This window comes from Ornithorhynchus anatinus, chromosome 2 (genome assembly GCF_004115215.2).
Source record: "Ornithorhynchus anatinus isolate Pmale09 chromosome 2, mOrnAna1.pri.v4, whole genome shotgun sequence".
NCBI lineage: Eukaryota > Metazoa > Chordata > Mammalia > Monotremata > Ornithorhynchidae > Ornithorhynchus > Ornithorhynchus anatinus.
In genome coordinates this window covers 93,699,982-93,722,699 of record NC_041729.1, presented here as the reverse complement: position 1 = coordinate 93,722,699, position 22,718 = coordinate 93,699,982, and the positions used below count along the sequence as shown (strand labels likewise).

At 44.2% G+C, this 22,718-nt stretch overlaps 1 protein-coding gene across 3 annotated transcripts in view; it reads left to right on the top strand.

Annotated features, from left to right (window-relative positions):
* ENPP3 (ectonucleotide pyrophosphatase/phosphodiesterase 3) overlaps positions 1-22,718 on the top strand; it is a 115,709-nt gene that overhangs the window by 80,753 nt on the left and 12,238 nt on the right. For all 3 annotated transcript variants that reach the window (XM_007671617.3, XM_007671618.3, XM_029058362.2), the window contains exons 18-21: positions 1,102-1,189; positions 4,028-4,197; positions 4,428-4,473; positions 10,841-10,992. In XM_007671617.3, coding sequence (XP_007669807.2) covers positions 1,102-1,189; positions 4,028-4,197; positions 4,428-4,473; positions 10,841-10,992 — 456 coding nt within the window. The remainder of the gene's footprint in view (positions 1-1,101; positions 1,190-4,027; positions 4,198-4,427; positions 4,474-10,840; positions 10,993-22,718) is intronic.

Below are 22,718 nucleotides of genomic sequence, written 5' to 3'. Positions count from 1 at the left end.
ATAAGTGTTGTTTCTTTTGTGACTGGGTGCTAAAAAGAGCTCTGTTAATAGGCACAGCCCCTGCTCTTACCATCTAAGAACGGAAAACAGTGGAGCAATCAGATATGAAGTCTGAATAACATATTCATTACAAAGTAATGGGATGTAATGCCCTTATGGAAAGAGCTTGGGGCCTGGGAGTCAGAAAACCTGGATTCTAATCCCAGCTCTGCCACTTTTACCTGCTGTGTGAACTTGGCAAGTCATATCTCTGTGCCTTGGTTTTCTCATCTGTAAAATGAAGAGTAAATTCAAGTTCTCCCTTCTACTTAGACTTTTAGCCCTGTGCGGGACAGGGACTGTGTCCAATCTGGTGATTAACTTGTATCTACATAGTAAGCATTTAACAAATGCAGTATAATAAAAATATTAGCAAAGGAGACCGCATTTTATATAGTGAAGGTTGGGGGAGTCTTTTTTAAGAGGAATTTACAAAACAGTGATGGTTAGTCTTAAAACAATTTGAACATATTACTCAAGGGCCCAAGTGATTTTGAAATGAGGCTACATGTAGAATTCACCAACAAAATCATGTAGAGACTCATGATTATCTACAGGCTGGCTCTGAATGTAAGCACAGGGACTCGAATCCAGGATTTTTTTGTCTTTGACGAAATATATTGAAGGTATTTTAGGTGCTGCCCATCTCATCAAACCAACCTCAGATTCTACTTCTTTAGGTTTAGTATACTGGAAGTGTTTGTCTATAGAGGGCTAGAGTCTGCTAGCCTAGGTATCTGGGCTAAAGATGTTAATGCTTGGAATGAAGAGATGGCATTGGTGAATTGATACTTTGCTAACTATAAGCTTTGCCGGGCCCAGAAAGATTTTTTCAAACTTTCTTCGAGTTTCCTGTAGGCTCTCATGCTTTCATTTAGTTGAGTTGAGTGAAAGGAACATTTTACATAAGGCCTAAGACATGATAATTTTTAGTAAAGTAATGATTACTAAATGACTTTCTATGTTTTAGCAGTTTTCTACTTTTTTTTCCTAAACTCTTATGTATTTTCTTTTCTACAGCTTTAAAGGTTTTTAATAACTGCATTTCCAATCCCACTATAGGCTATCTTTCTGGCCCATGGACCAGATTTTAAAGACAAGACTGAAGTGGAGCCATTTGAGAATATTGAGATTTATAATCTATTGTGTGGTGAGTACCCAATTTCCAGAAAAAGGCATATCAAGTCCCCAAAATTCTCCTTTGGATTAGGGGCTGGATCCCCACATCCATGATTTGATTGAATTCATTCATTGAATCATATTTATTGAGCTCTTTCTGTGTGCAGAGAACTGTACTAAGCACTTGGAAAGTACAATTCAGTAATGAATAGAGACAATCCTTACCCAACAATGGGCTCACAGTCTAGAAATGCCTCTTGCCCTAGAGGAACATGACTGGCACTATAATCACAGCATATTTGCATAGCAATTTGTGTATTCACTTGTATTTGAGTTCCTACATTGTGCAAAGCACTGAACTAAGCACCTGGGACAGCCAGACAGACAATAGTATTTATTGTGTGCTTACTGTGTGCAAAGCACTGTACTAAGCGCTTGGGAGAGTACAACATAACACATATTCCTGACCAAAAGAGCTCACAGTCTAGAGGGGAGGCATGCATTAATATAAATAAATAGATAAATTATTGTTGTATGCCCCCGCGTTGTCTCTGACCCATAGCAACACCATGGACCCATCTCTCCCAGAATGCCCCACCTCCAACTGCAATCATTCTGGTAGAGTATTCATAGAGTTTTCTTGGTAAAAATACAGAAGTGGTTTACCATTGCCCCCTTCCGCACAGTAAACTTGAGTCTCCACCCTTGACTCTCTCCCATGTCACTGCTTTCCAGTACAGATGATGTTTGACTTGTAGCAGATTGCCTTCCACTCGCTAGCCACTGTCCCAGCTGGGAGTGGAATGGATAGGCCTTTGCTTAACTCTCCCTCCCATAGTCGAGACTGGTAGAGTACTGGAAACTCACCTGAGAGGGCAAATATATGAATAGATGAATAAATAAATTACAGCTATATGCATATGTGCTGTGGGGATGGGAGGGAGAATGAATGAAGGAGCAAGTAACAGTGGCACTAAAGGGAGTGGGAGAAGAGGAGAGGAGGGCTTAGTCAGAGAAGGCTTCTTGGAGGAGATATGCCTTGAGTAAGGTTTCGAAGTGGGGGAGTGCAATTATCTGTCTAATATAAGGAGGGAGTGCATTCCAGGCCAGAAATAGGACATAGGCGAGAGGTCGGCGGAGAAATGAAATCTAGGTACAGTGAGAAGGTTAGCATTAGAGGAACTAAGTGTGCAGACTGGGTTGTAGTAAAGTAGCAAGTCGAGGTAGGAGGGTGCAAGGTGATTAAGTGCTTTAAAGCCAATGGTGAAGAATTTTTGTTTGGGAGAGTACAGTACAACAACAGACATTCCCTGCCCATAATGAGCTCACAGTGTCTATTACAGTCTTCCAATATTCTGCAACGTTCCCAACACTGGTAATACTGCAAGAGTGTTAGTTGGTTATCAAGAACTCCCGCCCATGTGTCTGACCAATCAGCATCCCCCAATGGCTGGGGAGATGGTGTAGGGGAGACTCTTCTGGGAGCAGCAAGGAGCAGTCCAAAAGGCATTTTTTAAAAAATATCATGTATTAAGTGCTTACTATGTGCCAGGCACTGTTCTAAGCGATGGGTTAACCTGACCCTGTCAGGTTGAACCCTGTCCCTGTCCCTCATGGGGCTCCAGATGAGGTAACTGAAGCATGGAGAAGTGAAGTGACTTACCCAAGGTCACATAGCAGACAAGTGGCGGAGCCAGGAGTAGAATCCAGGTCCTCTGTCTCCCAGGTCCATGCTCTAGTCACTAGGCTATGATGTCCTCATTAGCCTGATGACTTTCCCCACTAGTTCCTGCCCCCCTTGCCTTCTCACTGCAGATGGCAAAATCCCAGTCACCACAGAGGTAACTGGGCAGTTGAGGGCCCCATGCAAAACTGGGAATTTTTCTGATCTGATTATCTTGTATCTAAGCACAATGCTTGGCCCAGAGTCAACACCTAATGAATATCACAGTCACTACTATTTGTTCCATTTTAAACCCATGTATTTTGACAGCTCCATAAATATGGCCTGGTGAATGTGCCTCCTGGGAGCCTGACTCTCACCATTGTGATCAATCAGTAGTATTTAATCAATTTTTAATTGTATTAATTAAGCACTTAATATGTGCCGGACACTCTACTAAGCACTGGCTTTTTTTTGAGTGCTGACTGTGAGCAGGGCGCCATACTTAAGTGCTTGTGAAAATGCTACAACAGAGTTGGTAGATGCGATCCTTGCCCAAAAAGAGCTACTGTCTACACGGGGGAGCTATAGGGATACTGACTCGTCAAGGTAAAAAGCAGCAGGATAAGGGTCCAGGACTTGCAGATATACCAATAATGGGACTCAAGTTGTTCAGGTCTGAATTCAAGGAGCCGCAGTAGTGTGGTAGGGTTTCACTTCATTTTGTTTCCTCCTTCCCTTCCTCTTTTCTTTCCGTCATTCTTCCTTTTTCCCACATTCCCTTCTCCGGATGTTTTTCCAACTTCCCTCCCTCCCTCCCTCCCTCCCTCCCTCCCTCAATCTAGTGAATCAATGGTATTTATGCTTTATGAGTGCTAATGCTGTGTAGAGCTCTGTACGAAGTACTGAGTGGCTGTGCAAAGTGGCTGTGTTAAGCCCTCCCTCCCTCCTTTCACCTGCCTTCTTCCATCTTTCAATTCTCCTGTCTTCCATTCCTCCACTGTGGGTAGGGAACATATCTACCAACTCTGTTGTATTGTACTCTGCCAAGCACTTAGAGTGCTCTGTACATTGTGAGTACTCTGTGAATACCATTGACTGATTTATTGATTTCCTTTTCTTCGTTCTTTGCACTTAAGAAAGTTTCACTTTCATTTTTAAAAGGAAATAAAAATCTGAACACTGTGCATTCTGTTTTCCCAACAGATCTTTTGCACATCAAACCAGCACCCAACAATGGGACTCACGGGAGCTTAAACCATCTTTTGAAGGCACCTTTCTACACACCATCATTCCCCAAAGAAGTGTCTAGCCCCATTGAATGTCCCTTTGGCCCCACAGAATCAAATATTTCAGGCTGTAGATGTCCTTTGCAAGTAAGTGTGGATTCAGTAGGTTTTTGAAGTGTAAGGGGCTGTGTGAAATGGAGAGTTCACGTTGCCTAAGAGATGGGAGAGTGCCACCTCTCTCAGGGAATCTCCTAACGAATAACAGCTCTCGCTCTTTTTTTCCCTTTCTCTCTCCTTTAAACCCTTCATTCTGAAGTTTACCCCAGTTCCTCAAGAACCCTCCTGAAGTATTCACAATTTTTCTCATTATTTTACAGAATATAGATGTACTCAACCAAAGGCTAAATCTCAGCTCATCTAAAGGTAGGTGAATAAAAACAAATCAAGCTAGAATAATGCAAAATGTTTCCCCCACCCAAACCTTTATTCTTAAGTAACAACTCATGGACCAGCTCTTGATTTTAGTAGTAGTAATAAATTATATCTGTAATTTATTTATATTAATCCATCTCCCCCTCTCGACTGTAAGCTTGTTGAAGGCAGGGAATGTCTGTTTATTGGGGAAGCAGCGTGGCTCAGTGAAAAGAGCCTGGGCTTCGGAGTCAGAGGTTATGGGTTCGACTCCCGGCTCTGCCACTTGTCAGCTGTGTGACTGTGGGCAAGTCATTTCACTTCTCTGTGCCTCAGTTACCTCATCTGTAAAATGGGGATTAACCGTGAGCCTCATGTGGGAAAACCTGATGACCCTGTATCTACCCTAGCACTTAGAACAGTGCTCTGCACATAGTAAGCGCTTAACAAATGCCAACATTATTGTTATTATTATTATTATTGTTATATTGCACTATCCCAAGTGCTTAATATAGTGCTTTGCACACAGTAAGTGCTTAATAAATGCTATTAATAAATAATATTTATTAATTGTTTAATGGTGTGCAAAGCACCCATGGGAAAGAATGCATGGGTGAGAATTAGATATGGCTCTCAAGGGGCGTACCATCTAAGAATAAGGATGGTGTGGGATGACAGTGGACACATAATCTTCTCACCTGCCTCATCTCTCACACTCCCTCCCCCTGCAAATCTTCGCTACTGCCCCACAGAGACCTCCGCTCTCTCGATCCCATCCGTCTTTCCAATAGCATCTCGCCTCACCTTGCCGCCCTGTCCTCTCTTCCCACTCTCGACGATCAGGTCTCCGCTCTCAACTCCACCCTCTCTACTCATCTCGACTCTCTCGCCCCCCTTTCCCTCCGCCGCTCTCGCGCCACTAACCCACAGCCCTGGATCACCTCCTCCGTCCGCCTCCTACGCTCCTATGCTCGAGCTGCTGAGCGCTGCTGGCGAAAGTCCAAGCACCAAGCCGACCTCACACACTTCAAATTTATCCTTTCCTGCCTTAACTCTGCCCTCTCCTCCGCCAGGCAAAGCTTCTTCTCCTCCCTCGTCGACACCCATGCCCGTCACCCCCGCCGATTGTTCCGGACCTTTAACTCTCTCCTTAGGCCCCCTGTTCCTCCCCCTCCCCCTTCTCTCACCCCCAATGATCTGGCCACCTATTTCCTCACGAAAATCAACACGATCAGGTCTGAGCTCCCCAAAGTCACCCCTCTGCCTCTCCCCTCCCCCCCACCAACCCCCTCCCCTACTTTCCCATCCTTCCCTGCAGTATCCTCAGAGGAGATCTCCTCCCTCCTCGCAAGTGCCACCCCCTCCACCTGCGCCTCGGACCCCATTCCCTCTCACCTTCTTAAAACCATCGCCCCTGCCCTCCTACCGCCCTTAACTTCTATTTTTAACCACTCAGTCTCCAAGGGCTCCTTCCCCTCTGCCTTCAAACATGCCCACGTCTCCCCCATCCTAAAAAAACCCGCTCTTGACCCCACTTCCCCCTCCAGTTATCGTCCTATCTCCCTACTACCCTTCCTTTCCAAAATCCTAGAACGAGTCATCTACAGTCGATGCCTAGAATTCCTTAACTCCCATTCTCTCCTAGACCCCCTCCAATCTGGCTTCCGTCCCCTCCACTCTACTGAGACTGCTCTCTCTAAGGTCACCCATGACCTCCTTCTTGCCAAATCCAATGGCTCCTACTCCATTCTGATCCTCCTTGACCTCTCTGCTGCCTTTGACACTGTCGACCATCCCCTCCTCCTCCATACCTTATCTCACCTTGGCTTCACGGACTCTGTCCTCTCCTGGTTCTCCTCTTACCTCTCTGGCCGATCATTCTCGGTCTCCTACGCTGGCGCCTCCTCCCCCTCCCATCCTTTAACTGTTGGAGTTCCTCAAGGGTCAGTTCTTGGCCCTCTTCTGTTCTCCATTTACACTCACTCCTTCGGTGAACTCATTCGCTCTCACGGCTTTGATTACCATCTCTACGCAGATGACATGCAGATCTACATCTCCGCCCCTGTCCTCTCCCCCTCCCTTCAGGCTCGCATCTCCTCCTGCCTCCGGGACGTCTCCACCTGGATGTCAGCCCGCCACCTAAAACTCAACATGAGCAAGACTGAGCTCCTCATCTTCCCTCCCAAACCCGGTCCTCTCCCAGACTTCTCTATCACCGTGGATGGCACGACCATCCTTCCCGTCTCTCAGGCCCGCAATCTCGGTGTCATCCTTGACTCGTCCCTCTTGTTCACCCCACACATCCTATCCGTTACCAAGACCTGCCGGTTTCACCTCTACAATATCGCCAAGATCCGCCCTTTCCTCTCCACCCAAACGGCTACCTTACTGTTACGGGCTCTCGTTATATCCCGGCTAGACTACTGTGTCAGCCTTCTCTCTGACCTCCCTTCCTCCTCTCTCGCCCCGCTCCGGTCTATTCTTCACTCCGCTGCCCGGCTCATCTTCCTGCAGAAACGATCTGGGCATGTCACTCCCCTTCTTAAACAACTCCAGTGGTTGCCTATCGACCTCCGCTCCAAACAAAAACTCCTCACTCTAGGCTTCAAGGCTCTCCATCACCTTGCCCCTTCCTACCTCTCCTCCCTTCTCTCTTTCTACCGCCCACCCCGCACGCTCCGCTCCTCTGCCGCCCACCTCCTCACCGTCCCTCGGTCTCGCCTATCCTGCCGTCGACCCCTGGGTCACGTCCTCCCGCGGGTCCTGGAACGCCCTCCCTCCTCACCTCCGCCAAACTGATTCTCTTTCCCTCTTCAAAACCCTACTTAAAAATCACCTCCTCCAAGAGGCCTTCCCAGACTGAGCTCCTCTTCCCCCTCTACTCCCTCTGCCATCCCCCCTTTACCTCTCCGCAGCTAAAGCCTCATTTTCCCCTTTTCCCTCTGCTCCTCCACCTCTCCCTTCCCATCCCCACAGCACTGTACTCATCCGCTCAACTGTATATATTTTCGTTACCCTATTTATTTTGTTAATGAATTGTACATCGCCTTGATTCTATTTAGTTGCCATTGTTTTTACGAGATGTTCTTCCCCTTGACGCTGTTTATTGCCATTGTTCTTGTCTGTCCGTCTCCCCCGATTAGACTGTAAGCCCATCAAACGGCAGGGACTGTCTCTATCTGTTGCCGACTTGTTCATCCCACGCGCTTAGTACAGTGCTCTGCACATAGTAAGCGCTCAATAAATACTATTGAATGAACATAATGAAAGGATTATGAAACAAGGAGACACAGATGAAATCATCACCACTGGCAGCAAGCAGCAGCCATGACAGCACAGTAAGAGAGAGTCTTTCTGTTTGTTTAATGGTACTTGTTAAATACTGCCAGGCACTATGTTAAGTCCTGGGATCAATACAAGCTAATCAGATTGGACACAGTCCCTGTCCCACATAGGGCTCACAGCCTTCATCTCCACTTTACAGATGAGGTAACTGAGGCACAGAAAAGTTAGGTGTCTTGCCCAAGGTCACACAGCAAATAAGTGGCAGGGCCAGGAATAGAACCCAGGTCCTCTGACTCCCAGGCCTGTGGTCTTTCCACTTGGCTTCCAGAACTTGGGTCCTCCATTTGCCTTTTAACTACCCCGCTCTTCCCCATCTCCTCCCCTCCATCCACCCACACACACTCCTAGTTGTGAATTTCACTATCAGGGGCATCTTCTCCTGGTCAAAAGAGTGACTTTATATGAGATATTATATAACCTTTAAATCATTATTATTATTATCATTTTATTCATATAATTATAGATATGTTGAAAAAAGCCAACTTGAAGTACTATATGAATTGAGATGTTTACAGCATTTAAGATGTTTACAAATCTAAAGTATAGATATTTAACTGCATAAATGAAATGGCAAAACCTAGAGGTGCCAGAACAATGACCTGTCAAGTCCATTAGCACTGGGACTATGAAACAATGAACCACTGGTTAAAATGTTATGGAAAGTAGAGGGAGATGCTCGCTGCCATGTCTGATGTATGACTCTGAAGGTAGAAACAAGTATGGAGTACTCTCTCGCAGAATTCTGAAATGCAGTAAAGTAGGCATTTTTAAAAAACACAGACAAACATATGTACCCATAGATTGCAAATACATATCATAATACTCTTCATTTCCAAATAAGGCAAGGATATGAGTAGACAAATATGGTCGGTAATAGTTGACTAATAATGATGGTATTTGTGGAGCACTTATTATGTGTCAAGCCTGTTCTAAGTGCTGGGGTAGATACGAGCGAATTGGGTTGGACACAGTCCCCTTCCCACGTGTGGCTCACAGTCTTAATCCCCATTTTACAGAGGAGGTAACTGAAGCACAAAGTTACATGATTTGCCCAAGGTCACAGATGAGTTTCCTCATCTGTAATAAGGGGGTTAGATATATACTGTCCCTATCTTTTATCTTGGGAACCCTCTGCAGAATTTTATTTGATATGATTATTTTCTACCCCAGTGCTTGGCACAGCGCTTGACACATAGGAACACTTAGTAAATGCCATAGTTATTGTTTTTAAGCTAGTCCCTTACTATTATATATGAACATCTTATTTGCAGGATATAAAATAAAAGTTACTCTGTGTGTAGGAAAATTCAGAAGTCCAAGATTACTACATAACCAAACTGACCTTGGTTCTAAGCAATCTCAATAACTATAGTGTTACTCCATCTTTTTGAGCAAAACCCCCATAAAAAGGTGTTTTGTACATGGCTCCAGGAGATTTGGGAGTTGTGGTCAGAATTAAGTCCCAGATATTTTTTGAGAATCTACCATTTTCTGTCAGACATAGAAGCAACCTAAATCAAAGTAACCAATGTGTCTTTCTTAGTTGCCATCCCAATCTTGAGTTGTCCAAGTGGCCCATAGAAGGCTTCTATATGGAGAGCCTTTCTTTGTTGAGAGGCATTTGTTTTATAAACAGTGATCTGATTCTAGATTGGGAGGAGATCACTCTTCCAATGTAAGATCAGTTATGAACATGGCTTTGAAGGGCAGATTATTTTAGTGTGTTCATTCATTTAATTGTATTTATTGAGCACACCTTGATTCTATTTATTTGCTATTGTTTTAATGAGATGTTCTTCCCCTTATTCTATCTATTGCCATTGTTCTTATCTGTCTGTCTCCCCCGATTAGACTGTAAGCCCATCAAAGGGCAGGGACTGTCTCTGTTACCGATTTGTAAATTCCAAGCACTTAGTACAGTGCTCTGCACATAGTAAGCGCTCAATAAATACTATTGAACGAATGAATGAATACTGTGTGCAGAACACTGTGCTAAGCACCTGGAAAGTACAATTCAGCAATAAAGAGACAATCCCTACCCAATAACGGGCTCACAGTCTAGAAGGGAGAGACAGACGTATGTCTAATGAATTTAATGTATGAGAAGCAGATTCTTCCACCTGCCTGGTGCACCTGGATAGATTGCCCCTTGCTCACTATTGCATGTGCTACCCACAGTTCCAGGTGCCAATTTCATTTTTCCCTCTCCTTGCTTTGTGATCTTCTCAAAACTCATACACTGTCACCACCTCATTTCTAGGTACTGAACCCCTTCTACTCCTGCCTTCTGACTTTCCAAGTCTACACACTTGTCAAAAAGAAAGGGATAGACTATATTCCTCAACTAAGTGAAGCAACATGGCTTAATGGAAAGAGCACAGGCCTGAGACTCAGGGGACCTGGGTTCTAATTCCGACTCTGCCATTTGCCTGCTGTGTAACCTTTAACAAGTCGCTTAACTTCTCTGTGCCTCAAATTCCTCATCCATAAAATGGAATTCAATTCCTGATTCCCTCCTACTTAGACTATGAGCCCTGTGTGGGTCAGGGACTTATGTCCAAGCTGATTGACTTGTAACTACCCCAGTGTTTAGAACAGTGCTTGACACAATTAAGCATTTAACACATACCAACAATAAGTCAATCAGAGGTATTTATTAAGCACTTACTGTATGCAGAGCACTGTACTAAGTGCTTCGGAGAGCACAGTATAATACAGTTGATCAACATGGTCCCTCCTCACAAGGAGCTTAATTTTTAAAAAAATTATTATTATTTTTACAAACCACTTCCTGAAATCTGAATCAGAGAGAACAATGTTTATTCTTCATCATGTGTAGACTTAGAGCTCCAGAACTTAAGAGTAATGAATAGTAACCATTTGGACTAACCTAGGTCCTTCTAGGCTTATTTCTAAAAAGTTTATCGGTGTGGACTTTTGGATTTTGTGGTTAGGGGCATTTTCTCCTACAGCTCGGGATTTTCTTAAGCAAAAGTGTTTCATTCATAACAAGGCATTTTTGTTGATGTTTTAGTAAACGAAACGGTGAATAAACACTTACCATACGGAAGGCCTAGGGTTTTACAGAGCAAGAGCTATTGTCAGCTTTTCCAAGAGGAATATGTGAGTGGATTTGATCATGACATCCAGATGCCACTGTGGAGTGCTTACACGATTCTTAAGCCGGTGAGTTCCTACATTCATTGATGTTTCGTCTTTGAAAACAATAGAACAACAATAATACTAATAATAGTAATAATTGTGGTATTTTTAACGTGCCTATCACTATACTAAGCACAGGGATAGATACAATATAAATAAATAGGACACCATCCCTATCCCACATGGGGCTCACAGTCTCAGGGGAAGGGAGAACAGGTATGGAACACCCATTTTAAATTTGAGATATCTGAGGCACAGAGAAGTTAAGTGACTTTCCCAAGGTCACACAGCAGTGGCAGAGCCAGGATTAGAACCCAGGTCCCCCACCCCTACGCCTACAGTCTTTCCACTAGGCCATGCTGCTCCCATGCTGAGTGGAAAGGTCAGTGAGTGCTAGCTAAGGAAGCTACTTTCTTGAGAACTGAAAGCAAGACATCATGAACTCGTTTATAATAATTGTGGTATTTGTTAACCATTTCATTCATTCAATTGTATTTATTGAGTGCTTACTGTGTGCAGAACACTGTACTAAACACTTGGGAAAGTACTATACAGCAATAAAGAGAGACAATGCCTACCCGCAACGAGCTCACAATCTAGAAGGGAGGAGACAGACATCAACACAAGTAAACAGAAATCAATATGAATAAATAAAATTACAGCTACATGCATAAGTGCTGTGGGGCTGGGCTGGGGGATAGCAAAGGGAGCAAGCAAAGATAGCAAATGGAGCAAGCAAAGGGAGGAGTGATGCAAAAGGGAGTGGCAGATGAGGAGAAATGGGCTTAGTCTGGGAAGGCATCTTGGAGGAGGTGTGCCTGTAGTAAGGCTTTGAAGGAGGGTAGACTGTTGGGTAGATTTGAGGAGAGAGGGTGTTCTAGGCCAGAGATAGGACGTGGGCCAGGGGTTGGCAGCGAGACAGGTGAGATCGAGGCACAGTGAGAAGGTTATTACATGCCAGGCACTATACTACTGTGGTAGGTAGAAGGTAATCGGGTTAAACGCAGTCTCTGTTCCACATGGGGCTGACAGTCTGAATCCCCATTTTACAGATGAGGAAACTGAGGCACAGAGAAGTTAAGTGATTTGCCCAAGGTCACAAAGCAGGCAAGTGACAGTTGGGATTAGAACCCAGGTCTTCTGACTCCCAGGCCCGTCCTCTTTTCACTAGGCCACGATTTATCTAGAGAGGTTCAATTTAAAATTCTGGAGATTGGGGAATGGATTTCTAAGGAAATTTCCAACTGTTTCCCTGAATAAAATGCCGTCCCACATCTAATTTTCTTTATGGAGACCAGATGTTCACTACTGTGCTGAGGACAGAATGGGAGGAAATACATTAAGACTGCCATTGGATGGATTTTAAATGAGATAGAGGGAAGAATTTCCTGTCCCTGAAGGTTGTCAGATGCTAGAATGGGTTGCCAAGGAAGGCTGAGCATCTCCATTATTGAAATATGTCAATCAGTCAAACTAACAAGAGTTTTCTGGAATGGTTAATGTATTTTCCTTCCATGGACTAGATGACTCTTTGGTCCTCCACAAGGTTTTCTGGTTGTAATCCACATTTATAAATTATCTTTAATCTACATCCTTTGCCCCTCTACACCTTCAAAGAACAAATAGCTGAACTTGAGCAATACACATTCTGAGATCTTTGGCTTTGGCAGGGGAGCAGCTGAATTCCAGAGAATGTCCTGATTCTCTATGCAGAGTTGTTGACCTTCTTTTACCATTTCTTAAAACAGCAATAGATCCATGCTGTTCCCTCTGAAGTACTGAAGAAAAAGAATTTCACCCACAGACTTTGCTCTCTGGGGCCTATATCCATTTGAGACAGCCAACATTGGTATAGATAGACCTAAAAGAGACCCCGAATGAGTGTCGATTGAGTGTGTTCTTCAGTTAACTGAATGACTGGATGAAAAAATGATGAAATAATGTAGCCTCATGAATAAAGCACAGGCTTGGAAGTCAGAAGGCACTGGGTTCTAATGTTTTGCCGCCAATAGTCTGCTGTGAGACCTCAGGCAAATCACTTTGCCTCACTGTGCCTCAGTCATCGCATCTGTAAAATGGGGGTTGAGACTGTGAGCCCCACGAGGGACATGGACTGCACAGAGAAACAGCGTGGCACAGTGGAAAGAGCATGGGCTTTGGAGTCAGGGCTCATGAGTTCGAATCCCAGCTCTGCCACTTGTCAGCTGTGTGACTGTGGGCAAGTCACTTAACTTCTCTGTGCCTCAGTTCCCTCATCTGTAAAATGGGGATTAAGACTGTGAGCCCCACGTGGGACAACCTGATTCCCCTGTGTTTACCCCAGCGCTTAGAACAGTTCTCTGCACATAGTAAGCGCTTAACAAATACCAACATTATTATTATTATTATCTAACCCAATTACCTTGTATCTACCCCAGTGCTTTAGAACAGTGCCTGGCACATAGTAGGTGCTTAACAAATGAGATAAAAAAACCAACACTGTAAGGTCATTCGGTCAATCAAGGTACTTATTGAGCCCTTACCATGTGTAGAGCACTATACTAAGCACTTGGGAGAGTTCAATACAACAGAGTAGCTCCTGCCCAAAAGGAGCTATAATCTGGATGGGAAGACAGACATTAAAAAAAAAAAAATGTGGCTATGTGCCCGAGTCCCGTTGAGCTGAGGGTGAGGTGAATAAAGGGCAGTGTAGTTGAGGGACAGTTGTACTCATAATGGGGAAAAGTGAAAGGTAGTTCTGAGTTTGGACAGGGAAATTGATGGTTTCTTTTCCCATTAGGATGGAAAAGCTTCTTGTGCGAGCTGTGATTTTCAGGAACCTTTTGAATGTGAGGCAGGACCTTATGCACTAGGAGGGATTGGGAGCAGGATGGAAGAGTAAGAGGCAGCCTTCCCGGCATAAGACATGGCCCAGGAAGTAAGTTTGAGGGAGGACCAGGGTGATTTAGACAGAGGGGGAGTGGTCCAAATTTTCCAAAGGGGAGTGCAAGGGGTGGACTGGTGAGTAGGAAAGTACAGGGAAGTTTTAGGAATCTTTAAAGCAGAGGGTGAAACTCTTGAATCTGCATCTACAAATCTACCTTCATGACATTGCTAAAACCCACTGTAGCCTCTCCATCCAAACTGCTACCACGTTAATAATAATAATAATATTAATGTTGGTATTTGTTAAGCGCTTACTCTGTGCAGAGCACTGTTCTAAGTGCTGGGGGAGATGCAGGGTTGTCCCACATTAGGCTCACAGTCTTAATCCCCGTTTTACAGATAAGGTAACTGAGGCACAGAGAAGTGAAGTGACTTGCCCACAGTCACACAGCTGATAAGCGGTGGAGCTGGGATTCGAACCCATGACCTCTGACTCCCAAGCCCGGGCTCTTTCCACTGAGCCACGCTGCTTCTCTAAAGCACTTATTCTAGCCTCTTTGCTGACTTCCCTGCCTCCTGTCTCTCCCCACTCTAGTCCATACTTCACTCTGCTGCCTAGACCATTTTTCTACAAAACTATTCAATCCATTTTCCCCCACTTCTTAAGGACTGCCAGCAGTGGCCCATACGCTGCTACATCAAACAGGAACTCCTTACCGTCGGCTTTAAAACAGTCAATCGCCTTTCCCCTTCCTACATTACCTCCTTGCCTTCCTACTACAACCCAACCTTAATGCTTCATTTGTCTAAACCTAACCCACTCATTGTTCCTCAGTCTTGTCAATCTTGCCACTGGCTTCTCACCCATATCTTACCCCTGGCCTGGAATGCCCTCCCCATTTAAATCTGATGGTCACTGTTATTAATAATAATAATAATAATAATAATAATGTTGGTATTTAAGCACTTACTATGTGCAGAGCACTGTTCATTCATTCATTCAATTCAATAGTATTTATTGAGCGCTTACTATGTGCAGAGCACTGTACTAAGCGCTTGGAATGAACAAGTCGGCAACAGATAGAGACGGTCCCTGCCGTTTGACGGGCTTACAGTCTAATCGGGGGAGACGGACAGACAAAAACAATGGCAATAAATAGAGTCAAGGGGAAGAACATCTCATAAAAGCAATGGCAACTAAATTGAATCGAGGCGATGTACATTTCATTAACAAAATAAATAGGGTAATGAAAATATATACGGCTGAGCAGACGAGTACAGTGCTGAGGGGATGGGAAGGGAGAGGGGGAGGAGCAGAGGGAAATGGGGGGAAAAGAGGGTTAAGCTGCGGAGGAGAGGTGAAGGGGGAGTGGTAGAGGGAGTAGAGGGAGAAGGGGAGCTCAGTCTGGGAAGGCCTCTTGGAGGAGGTGAGTTTTAAGTAGGGTTTTGAAGAGGGGAAGAGAATTAGCCTGGCAGAGGTGAGGAGAGAGGGCATTCCAGGACAGCGGGAGGACATGGCCCAGGGGTCGACGGTGGGATAGGCGAGACCGAGGGACGGTGAGGAGGTGGGCGGCAGAGGACCGGAGCGTGCGGAGTGGGCGGTAGAAAGAGAGAAGGGAGGAGAGGTAGGAAGAGGCAAGGTGATGGAGATCCTTGAAGCCTAGAGTGAGGAGTTTTTGTTTGGAGCGGAGGGTGATAGGCAACCACTGGAGGTGTTTAAGAAGGGGAGTGACATGCCCAGAGCGTTTCTGCAGGATGATGAGCCGGGCAGCAGAGTGAAGAATAGACTGGAGCGGGGCGAGAGAGGAGGAAGGGAGATCAGAGAGAAGGCTGACACAGTAGTGTAGCCGGGATATAACGAGAGCCCGTAGCAGTAAGGTAGCCGTTTGGGTGGAGAGGAAAGGGTGGATCTGTTCTAAGCACTGGGGTAGACACAGGGGATTCAGGTTGACCCACGTGAGGCTTCCAGTCTTCATCCCCATTTTACAGATGAGGTAACTTAGGCACAGAGAAGTTAATTGACTTGCCCACACCTTCAAAGCCATATCTTCCCCCAGAGGCCTTCCCCAACTAGACCCTCATTTCCTCTTCTCCCATTCCCTTCTGCGTCATTCTTGTACCTGTATATGCACCCTTTATTCACCCCTCTCTGCCCCACAGGACTTCTATATATATCCATAATTTATTTATGCATATTAATGTCTGTCTCCCCTCTCTAGACTGGAAGCTCACTGTGGTCAGGGAACATGTCTATCACCTCTGTAATATTGTACACTCCCAAATACCTAGTAAAGTGCTCTGGATTCAGTAAGTGCTCAGAAAATACAATCGATTGATTAAATGTGATTTTTAGTTCACGGCAAAATCCATCACGGGTCCCAGAGAAGAGCTATCTTGGTCAAATTAAATGGATAAGGAAACTTTGACAACTGAGTATGGGCACTCAGACTGAAGATGGGGAATCCGGCAGTGAGGAGTTCAGAAAAGACTGTGGGATGGAGGAGAAGAGTCAGATTTGGGGGACCTGGTAAGCCTGGTGTGGGTAGAGAGCAGCGTGTCACAGTGGAAAGAGCACAGGCTTGGGAGTCAGAGGTCATGAGTTCAAATCCCGGCTCAGCCGCTTGTCAGCTGTGTGACTTTGGGCAAGTCACTTAACTTCTCTGTGCCTCAATTACCTTATCTGTAGAACAGGGATTAAGACTGTGAGCCCCATGTGGGACAACCTGATCACCTTGTATCCTCCCCATCGTTTAGAACAGTGTTTTGCACATAGTAAGTGCTTAACAAATGCCATTATTATTATTAGGCATTGTCTCTGTCTATTGCTGAATGGTACTTTCCAAGTCTGCTTCAAAGACTCTGCACACAGTAAGCGCTCAACAAATACGATTGAATGCATGACTGAATGGTAAAGAAACAAAGTAGGATTTAGAGGAGGCTGGTTGTGTGGAGAAAAGATCATCATCCAGACCCAGTAACTGCACTGAGTCTTGGTAAAGTTTGAAAAATTCTAAGCAATACCTGAACTAGAGAAGGAAGCAGAAGAGTTGGCTAAGCCAGCTGACATGAGTTGTAGTGAGGATGGTGAAGTCAGTGACGGATTTCTTCCAACCAAACCTGGCCTCAGCCATGAGCAGCAGAATGATTACATTAATGGTTCATTTGTACCTACCACACTGTTTAGCACAATGATAATAAATACACATGGATATGATTTTGGACTTGTGCTGACATTGATTTAAAATTTTAATGTTATAGAGTGATGGTGAAAGGAGTGCTCTGTAGTAAATATTCAGGAGTCTTTCATTTCTTCAGTCAGCTCCAGCACCTATGAATTCATTTACACTCTCCTCTTACCACTCACGTAAATTATGTCTGCTCAATTTATTTATTTTACCACTTTATCTGTAATTTTTTTTTTGGTTGTTTCATTCATTCATTCTATCATATTTCTCAAAAGAGTGTAAGCTCCAAGTGGGCAGAGAAGGTTCTGGGTGCTGAATAATTGCTACTACTATTACTTACTATTATTATGGTATTTATTATTATGGTATTTGTTAAGCACTTTCTATGTGCCAGAAACTGTACTAAGTGCTGGGGTGGATACAAGCAAAAGGGGTTGGACACAGTCCCTGTGCCACATAGGGCTCATGGTCCCCATTTTACAGATGAGGTGTCTGAGGCCAGAGAAATAAAATGACTTGCCCAAGGTCACACAGCAGACAAGTGGTGGAGCTGGGATTAGAACCCATGACCATCTGACTCCCAGGCCACTGCTGTATCCACTAGGCCTTGCAGCATCTCTACTAGTGCCAGGACCAAGTATCACTTTATTGAGACCCAGTTCAGCCCACTAACTGCAAGACCCCACATGCCATGGAATTCTTCCACTGATCCAGAAAGTCCACTTTGTACTGTTGAATGAAAGGTTCAACAACACCATATTGTCCATTAAATCAGAAAGGCAAAATAGGAGCTGAGTTTAGGAGGGAAATGTACAAAGCCTTATTTTTCACGCCCCAGAGGCTGATTCAAAAGCAGTGCTGTGGTCGGGACTGTTCTTGCTCAGAGTGCATTACTGGGGTTCCATCCGGATCCTTTTATGGAGAAGAAGGAACTGGTTGTCTCTGGCTTTCCACTCCCCTAACCCCAATCCGAGATTCTTAGAGAAAAACAAACATTTTCCCCTACCACTAATTAAAGTTTTGTCTGAACCAGAAACCAGATCCTGCTACTGACAACTGCTTAATCATGGATACTGGTGGCAGAATGTTGACGTAGCTTCCTTGACCAGTGTGGACAGATACTTTACTCACTCGAACCTGAGTAATATGGTTTTTAACAGTGGAAACTCTGAAATCCTAGCTAACGCCCTGCTAACCAACTCTGTTGCTGGTAGCACAGTTTTAACCACTTAAAGATGAAGCCAAGCAATTTGCAGGATTTGATAGAGTGTGGCACATGCTATTATCTGAGTTTTAGTAATAATCACTGCTTTATTTGACAGGAGTTCTAAGATCTGCATCATCTAATACAATAATAATAATATTGTGGTATTTAAGTGCTTACTATGTGCCAAACACTGTACTAAGATCTGGGGTAGTTACAAGAAAATCAGGTCCCTTAAAAGGCTCACAGTCTAAGTAGGAGAGAGAAGAGGTATCAAATCTCCATTTGGCAGATGAGGAAACTGTGGCATAGAGAAGTTAAGTGACTTACCCAAGGTCACACAGCAGGTGGAGCTGGGATCATCTCATTCCCAGACCTGTGCTCTTTCCATTAGGCCATGCTGCTCCTTGGCACAGAGATAATAGGTGACCAAGTCAATCGATCAACTGTATTTATTGAGTGCTTACTGTGTGCAGAGCACTGTACTAAGCACTTGTGGCGAGTACAAAATAACAGAGTTGGTAGACAGGTTCCCTACTCACAGTGAGCTTACAAGTCCAGAGAATCGACAGCAAGTCCCTCAGAGCTAGCTGTATTCCCCGAATTCCAGGTCTTTGCTCATCTTCTGGAGTCTTGTTTGAGTGTCCATGGGACAGAACAGAATCCTAGTAATTTTGTGCTTTCCAATTCAGAAATTGCTCTGCTCATATGTTGTGGTTCAAGAAAATTACACACGAGGATGCTCTGAGTTTAGCAGAAGACTGTTGTAAATCAGCTCTGTGTTTGAAAATCAGATTTTAAATAGGAGCAATTTGGAGCATGCGTTCTGTTGGCTTGGCTTTTGGACGAGTTCACAGAGTCTCTCTGGGAGATTCTGTGAGTTTAATATGTTTCTGATTTGTGTCGTCCCAGAAAAAAACCCATTGGATGATGTGGTCAACAACAGCTGCTCTGGGCCATCGAGGTTACATCCGGTTTTGTGGAAGGCAGAATCTTAAATGTGGGTCTTTTTATATTTGGTGGGGAAGAGATTTACTATTGGTAAGCATAGGAGGGAAGGACATCTAGGATCTCTCTTTGAAAACTAGAGAAACCATTTTGAATCAAGAACTGTCAGATTTCACTGGAAAACAGAAGACTTTTTCATAGTGTACAAGCGACATTTTTCCTTTTGCGTGTCCTTAAGGTTATAAAGGCAGTAATATCCTTTTATTATGGCTCCAGTTTCTTGTGAAATTCAGTCTGGATAGATTTCAGCCCAGATCACTGTATCTAGATCAGACTCTTGCAAACTTAGGTAATAAGGGTGAGCAAAGCCTGAACTATTGTGGCATCATTTTTGCAGAAAGAATAAAAAGGTTTTCCTTTTCATGAAAGAATGAATCACTTTCCCTAGGAAATAGTAGGGCTGGAAGAACTGGAAATCATCCAGAAACCAACTCAAAAATAGCAGTCTAGACTTGGCTTAATTGTCGCCATTATTAGCATTTATTGAGGGCCCATTCTGTGAAGGGTTCTGTAACAGGTGCCAGACAGTAATGCAGAGGAGCTTTGTTCCAAGGAGCTTAACCTCCATCCATTGTCTAGTGGATAGTAAGGTTACTGTCTCAGGCTCAATAAATACCCATGGGCCTAAAATTCAGAAGGACCTAGGTTCTAATCCTCCTGACTTTTCCACTTGTCTGCTGTTTGACCTTGGGCAAGTCACTTCACTTTTCAGTGTCTCAGGTAACTCATCTGTAAAATGGGAATTAAGACTGTGAGCCCTGTGTGGGATGGCGACTGTGTCCAATCTGATTAGCTTGTCTCTCTCCCAGGGCTTAATATTGTCCCTGGCACATAAATGCTGAACAAATATTATTAAAAAAGGCAGACCACATGAAAATGCAAATATAGTCAGAAAGAGAAGTTTCAGGAACAATAAGAATGAGTATGCCTACAGCAGGGGTATGTTAACAGCATCCTCTGCCAACTGGAAAAGTAGTCCCAGATCTGATCCATCCATACACATGTAAGTATATAAAAAGAACCTGTATCATCTGAGTGGGATGATTAGTAGTATTTGGCTGGTAGGGATAGTACATGGGAGAGGGCTTGAATATGGTCACCCCTTAACTCATTTTTGTTGTTGTTATTGTTATTGTTCTTAAATGTTTACTATGTGCCAGACGCTGTATTAAGCTCTGGGGTAGATACGAATAAATCAAGTTGGACACAGCCCTGTCCCTTGTGGAACTCACAGTCTCAATCCCCATTTTACTGATGAGATAATTGAAGCCCAGAGAAGTGAAGTGACTCTTCCAAGGTCACACAGCAGAGAAGTGGTGGAGCTGGGTTTAGAACCCATGACCTCTGACTCCCAGGCCCATACTCTATCCCCTGTGCCAGGAAGCAGGTTTATGGTAAAGATAACTCTTCCTTTTGGCCATCTACCCTGCCAGGATCTTTAGGATAATATGGGTGGTTATCTTTTAGGCCTTAGAAGAGAGTGTTGATGTAATCAGGAAACTTTCCAAGGAGATGTTTACGTTAATCTAGCCAAGTCAAGATAAAGGCTTGTAGCTACAGGAGTGAAGAAGAAGAAAACTCATGAATATTCCGGAGACAGTAACCTGAAAGGCTTGGTAACATTAGTTTGTGAGAGTGAATGAAAGATTTGTTCAGTTGTATTTATTGAGCCCTTACTGTATGCAAAGCACTGTACTTGTCTCTAGGTTACAGGGGACAGGAAGAGGCAGGTAGGGTTGACATTGATTGGGAATGAAAATTGGGTTTAAGAGATAGGATGAGGTGTTTGATTTTTGATAAATTAAGATGAGATATCCCGGCAGCATACAATTAGGGATGTTTCTGGGACAGGAGGAAGTAAAAGCTGGATTGGTCAAAATTGGAGAGAGTAATTTTAGGAGCGAACCATGAAGACAGAGGCCGGTGGAAACATAAGTGTCCCAATAGATGATGTAAAAAGCAAGGTGAGTTGCACTTTGAGAGTCACCCCAGGAAAATGGTGGGAAGGTGAAGAAGACCAGCATGGCCTAGTGGAAAAAGCACTGTCCTGGGAGTCAGAGGACCTGTGTTCTAGTTCCAGCACCACCTCTTAACTTCTCTGTGCCTCAGATACCTCAGCTGTAAAATGGGGATTAAGACTGAGCCCCTGACATGAGATTTGGACTATGTCCAACTGATAAACTTGTATCTACCCAAACACTTAGTTCAGTACCTGGCACATAGTAAGCACTTAATAAATAAATTTTAAAATAAAAAGAGCTATTAAGGAGCCCGAAAATCTTAACATCTGTGCAGAAGAGTTTCCAAAGAAGCAAGTCTTTCTGGCAACAAGCAGGGAGATATACACAGATTAAAATACTGAAACTCAAAGGACAGGAAGAGGAAGCATGGATATTCACAGAAACTGGTTATTTTTTAGGTGTGCTTTTAGTCCTGAATTCCAGCCAGGCAGCAGGAGATGAGTCTCTTTCATGTAGCAGTGATACCTGGTAGGTTTACAGCAGGGATGGGTTACAGATTCCATGTATGTATCCTATAGGTCAGTATTAATCCCAAAATCCTTTTACTCTGTTCAATTCCTCAGGGTTTGGTTTTTTTTCATCATAAGATTAAGGATAGAAAGATTTTTATCATTATGTGCTTGTCCGGCCTTCTAGCGGTGGCTTAAACTGACTTACTGCAGAAGATTCACTAGAGCCCTGTAGCTTGGGGCTGCAGGCACTGAGCAGGGGTTTTCTCTCCTCTCCCGTCTCTGTGACATTTGGGAGAGTCAGCAGAGCCAGGAAACCTCCCTCTCTCTGCTCCTCTGGTACCTTGGGTTCAGTGCCAAAAGGCCACGGGCCTGGGGGTCCCCCATTTGATCACTGATGACTTGCAGAGAAGGTCCTGCAAGCCGCTCACTATCTCAACCCAGACTTTCCTCCCTTAAGAGGCTGGGCCGTGAAAATGTCTTGCTTGATCCAGAGGGAAAATTTGCAGACTCCTGTCTAGCTGGAACCCCCCTCGGCTATTGATGTTTATGCCAGTTTGAAAGGAAAGTGGAAAAGTAAATATTTTGCTCAATTGAAGTGTTTCCACAGCCAACTGCTTCTGTGAAGTCATACAATTTTGACTGTGCCATCCTACAGTTCTGCCTTAGGAAGAAAATAAGGCAAAAGAGAATGTTCTAATTTTCTCTCTGGCCTGTAGAATATAAGCTCCTAGAGACCAGGAACTGTGGCTTTTCTGTTGTATGTGCTGTGCTGCCCTGCTGCTGTTTATGGGTGATTTCAAATTGTGGACATTTTCTTTAGGGAAAATCCCTTAAACCTGAGACTGCCAGAAAGTAATAGCAAAGTTTAGAGTTGCTAACAATAACATACCAAATATATATTGGATCCCAGTGGTGTACTAGGAGCTGACACCAGGTTTCTATTCTTGGTTTTACTAACATTTTCCTTCTGGTTCTTGGCAAGAAAGCTTCCACTGCTCCTCCAGCAAACAGATCA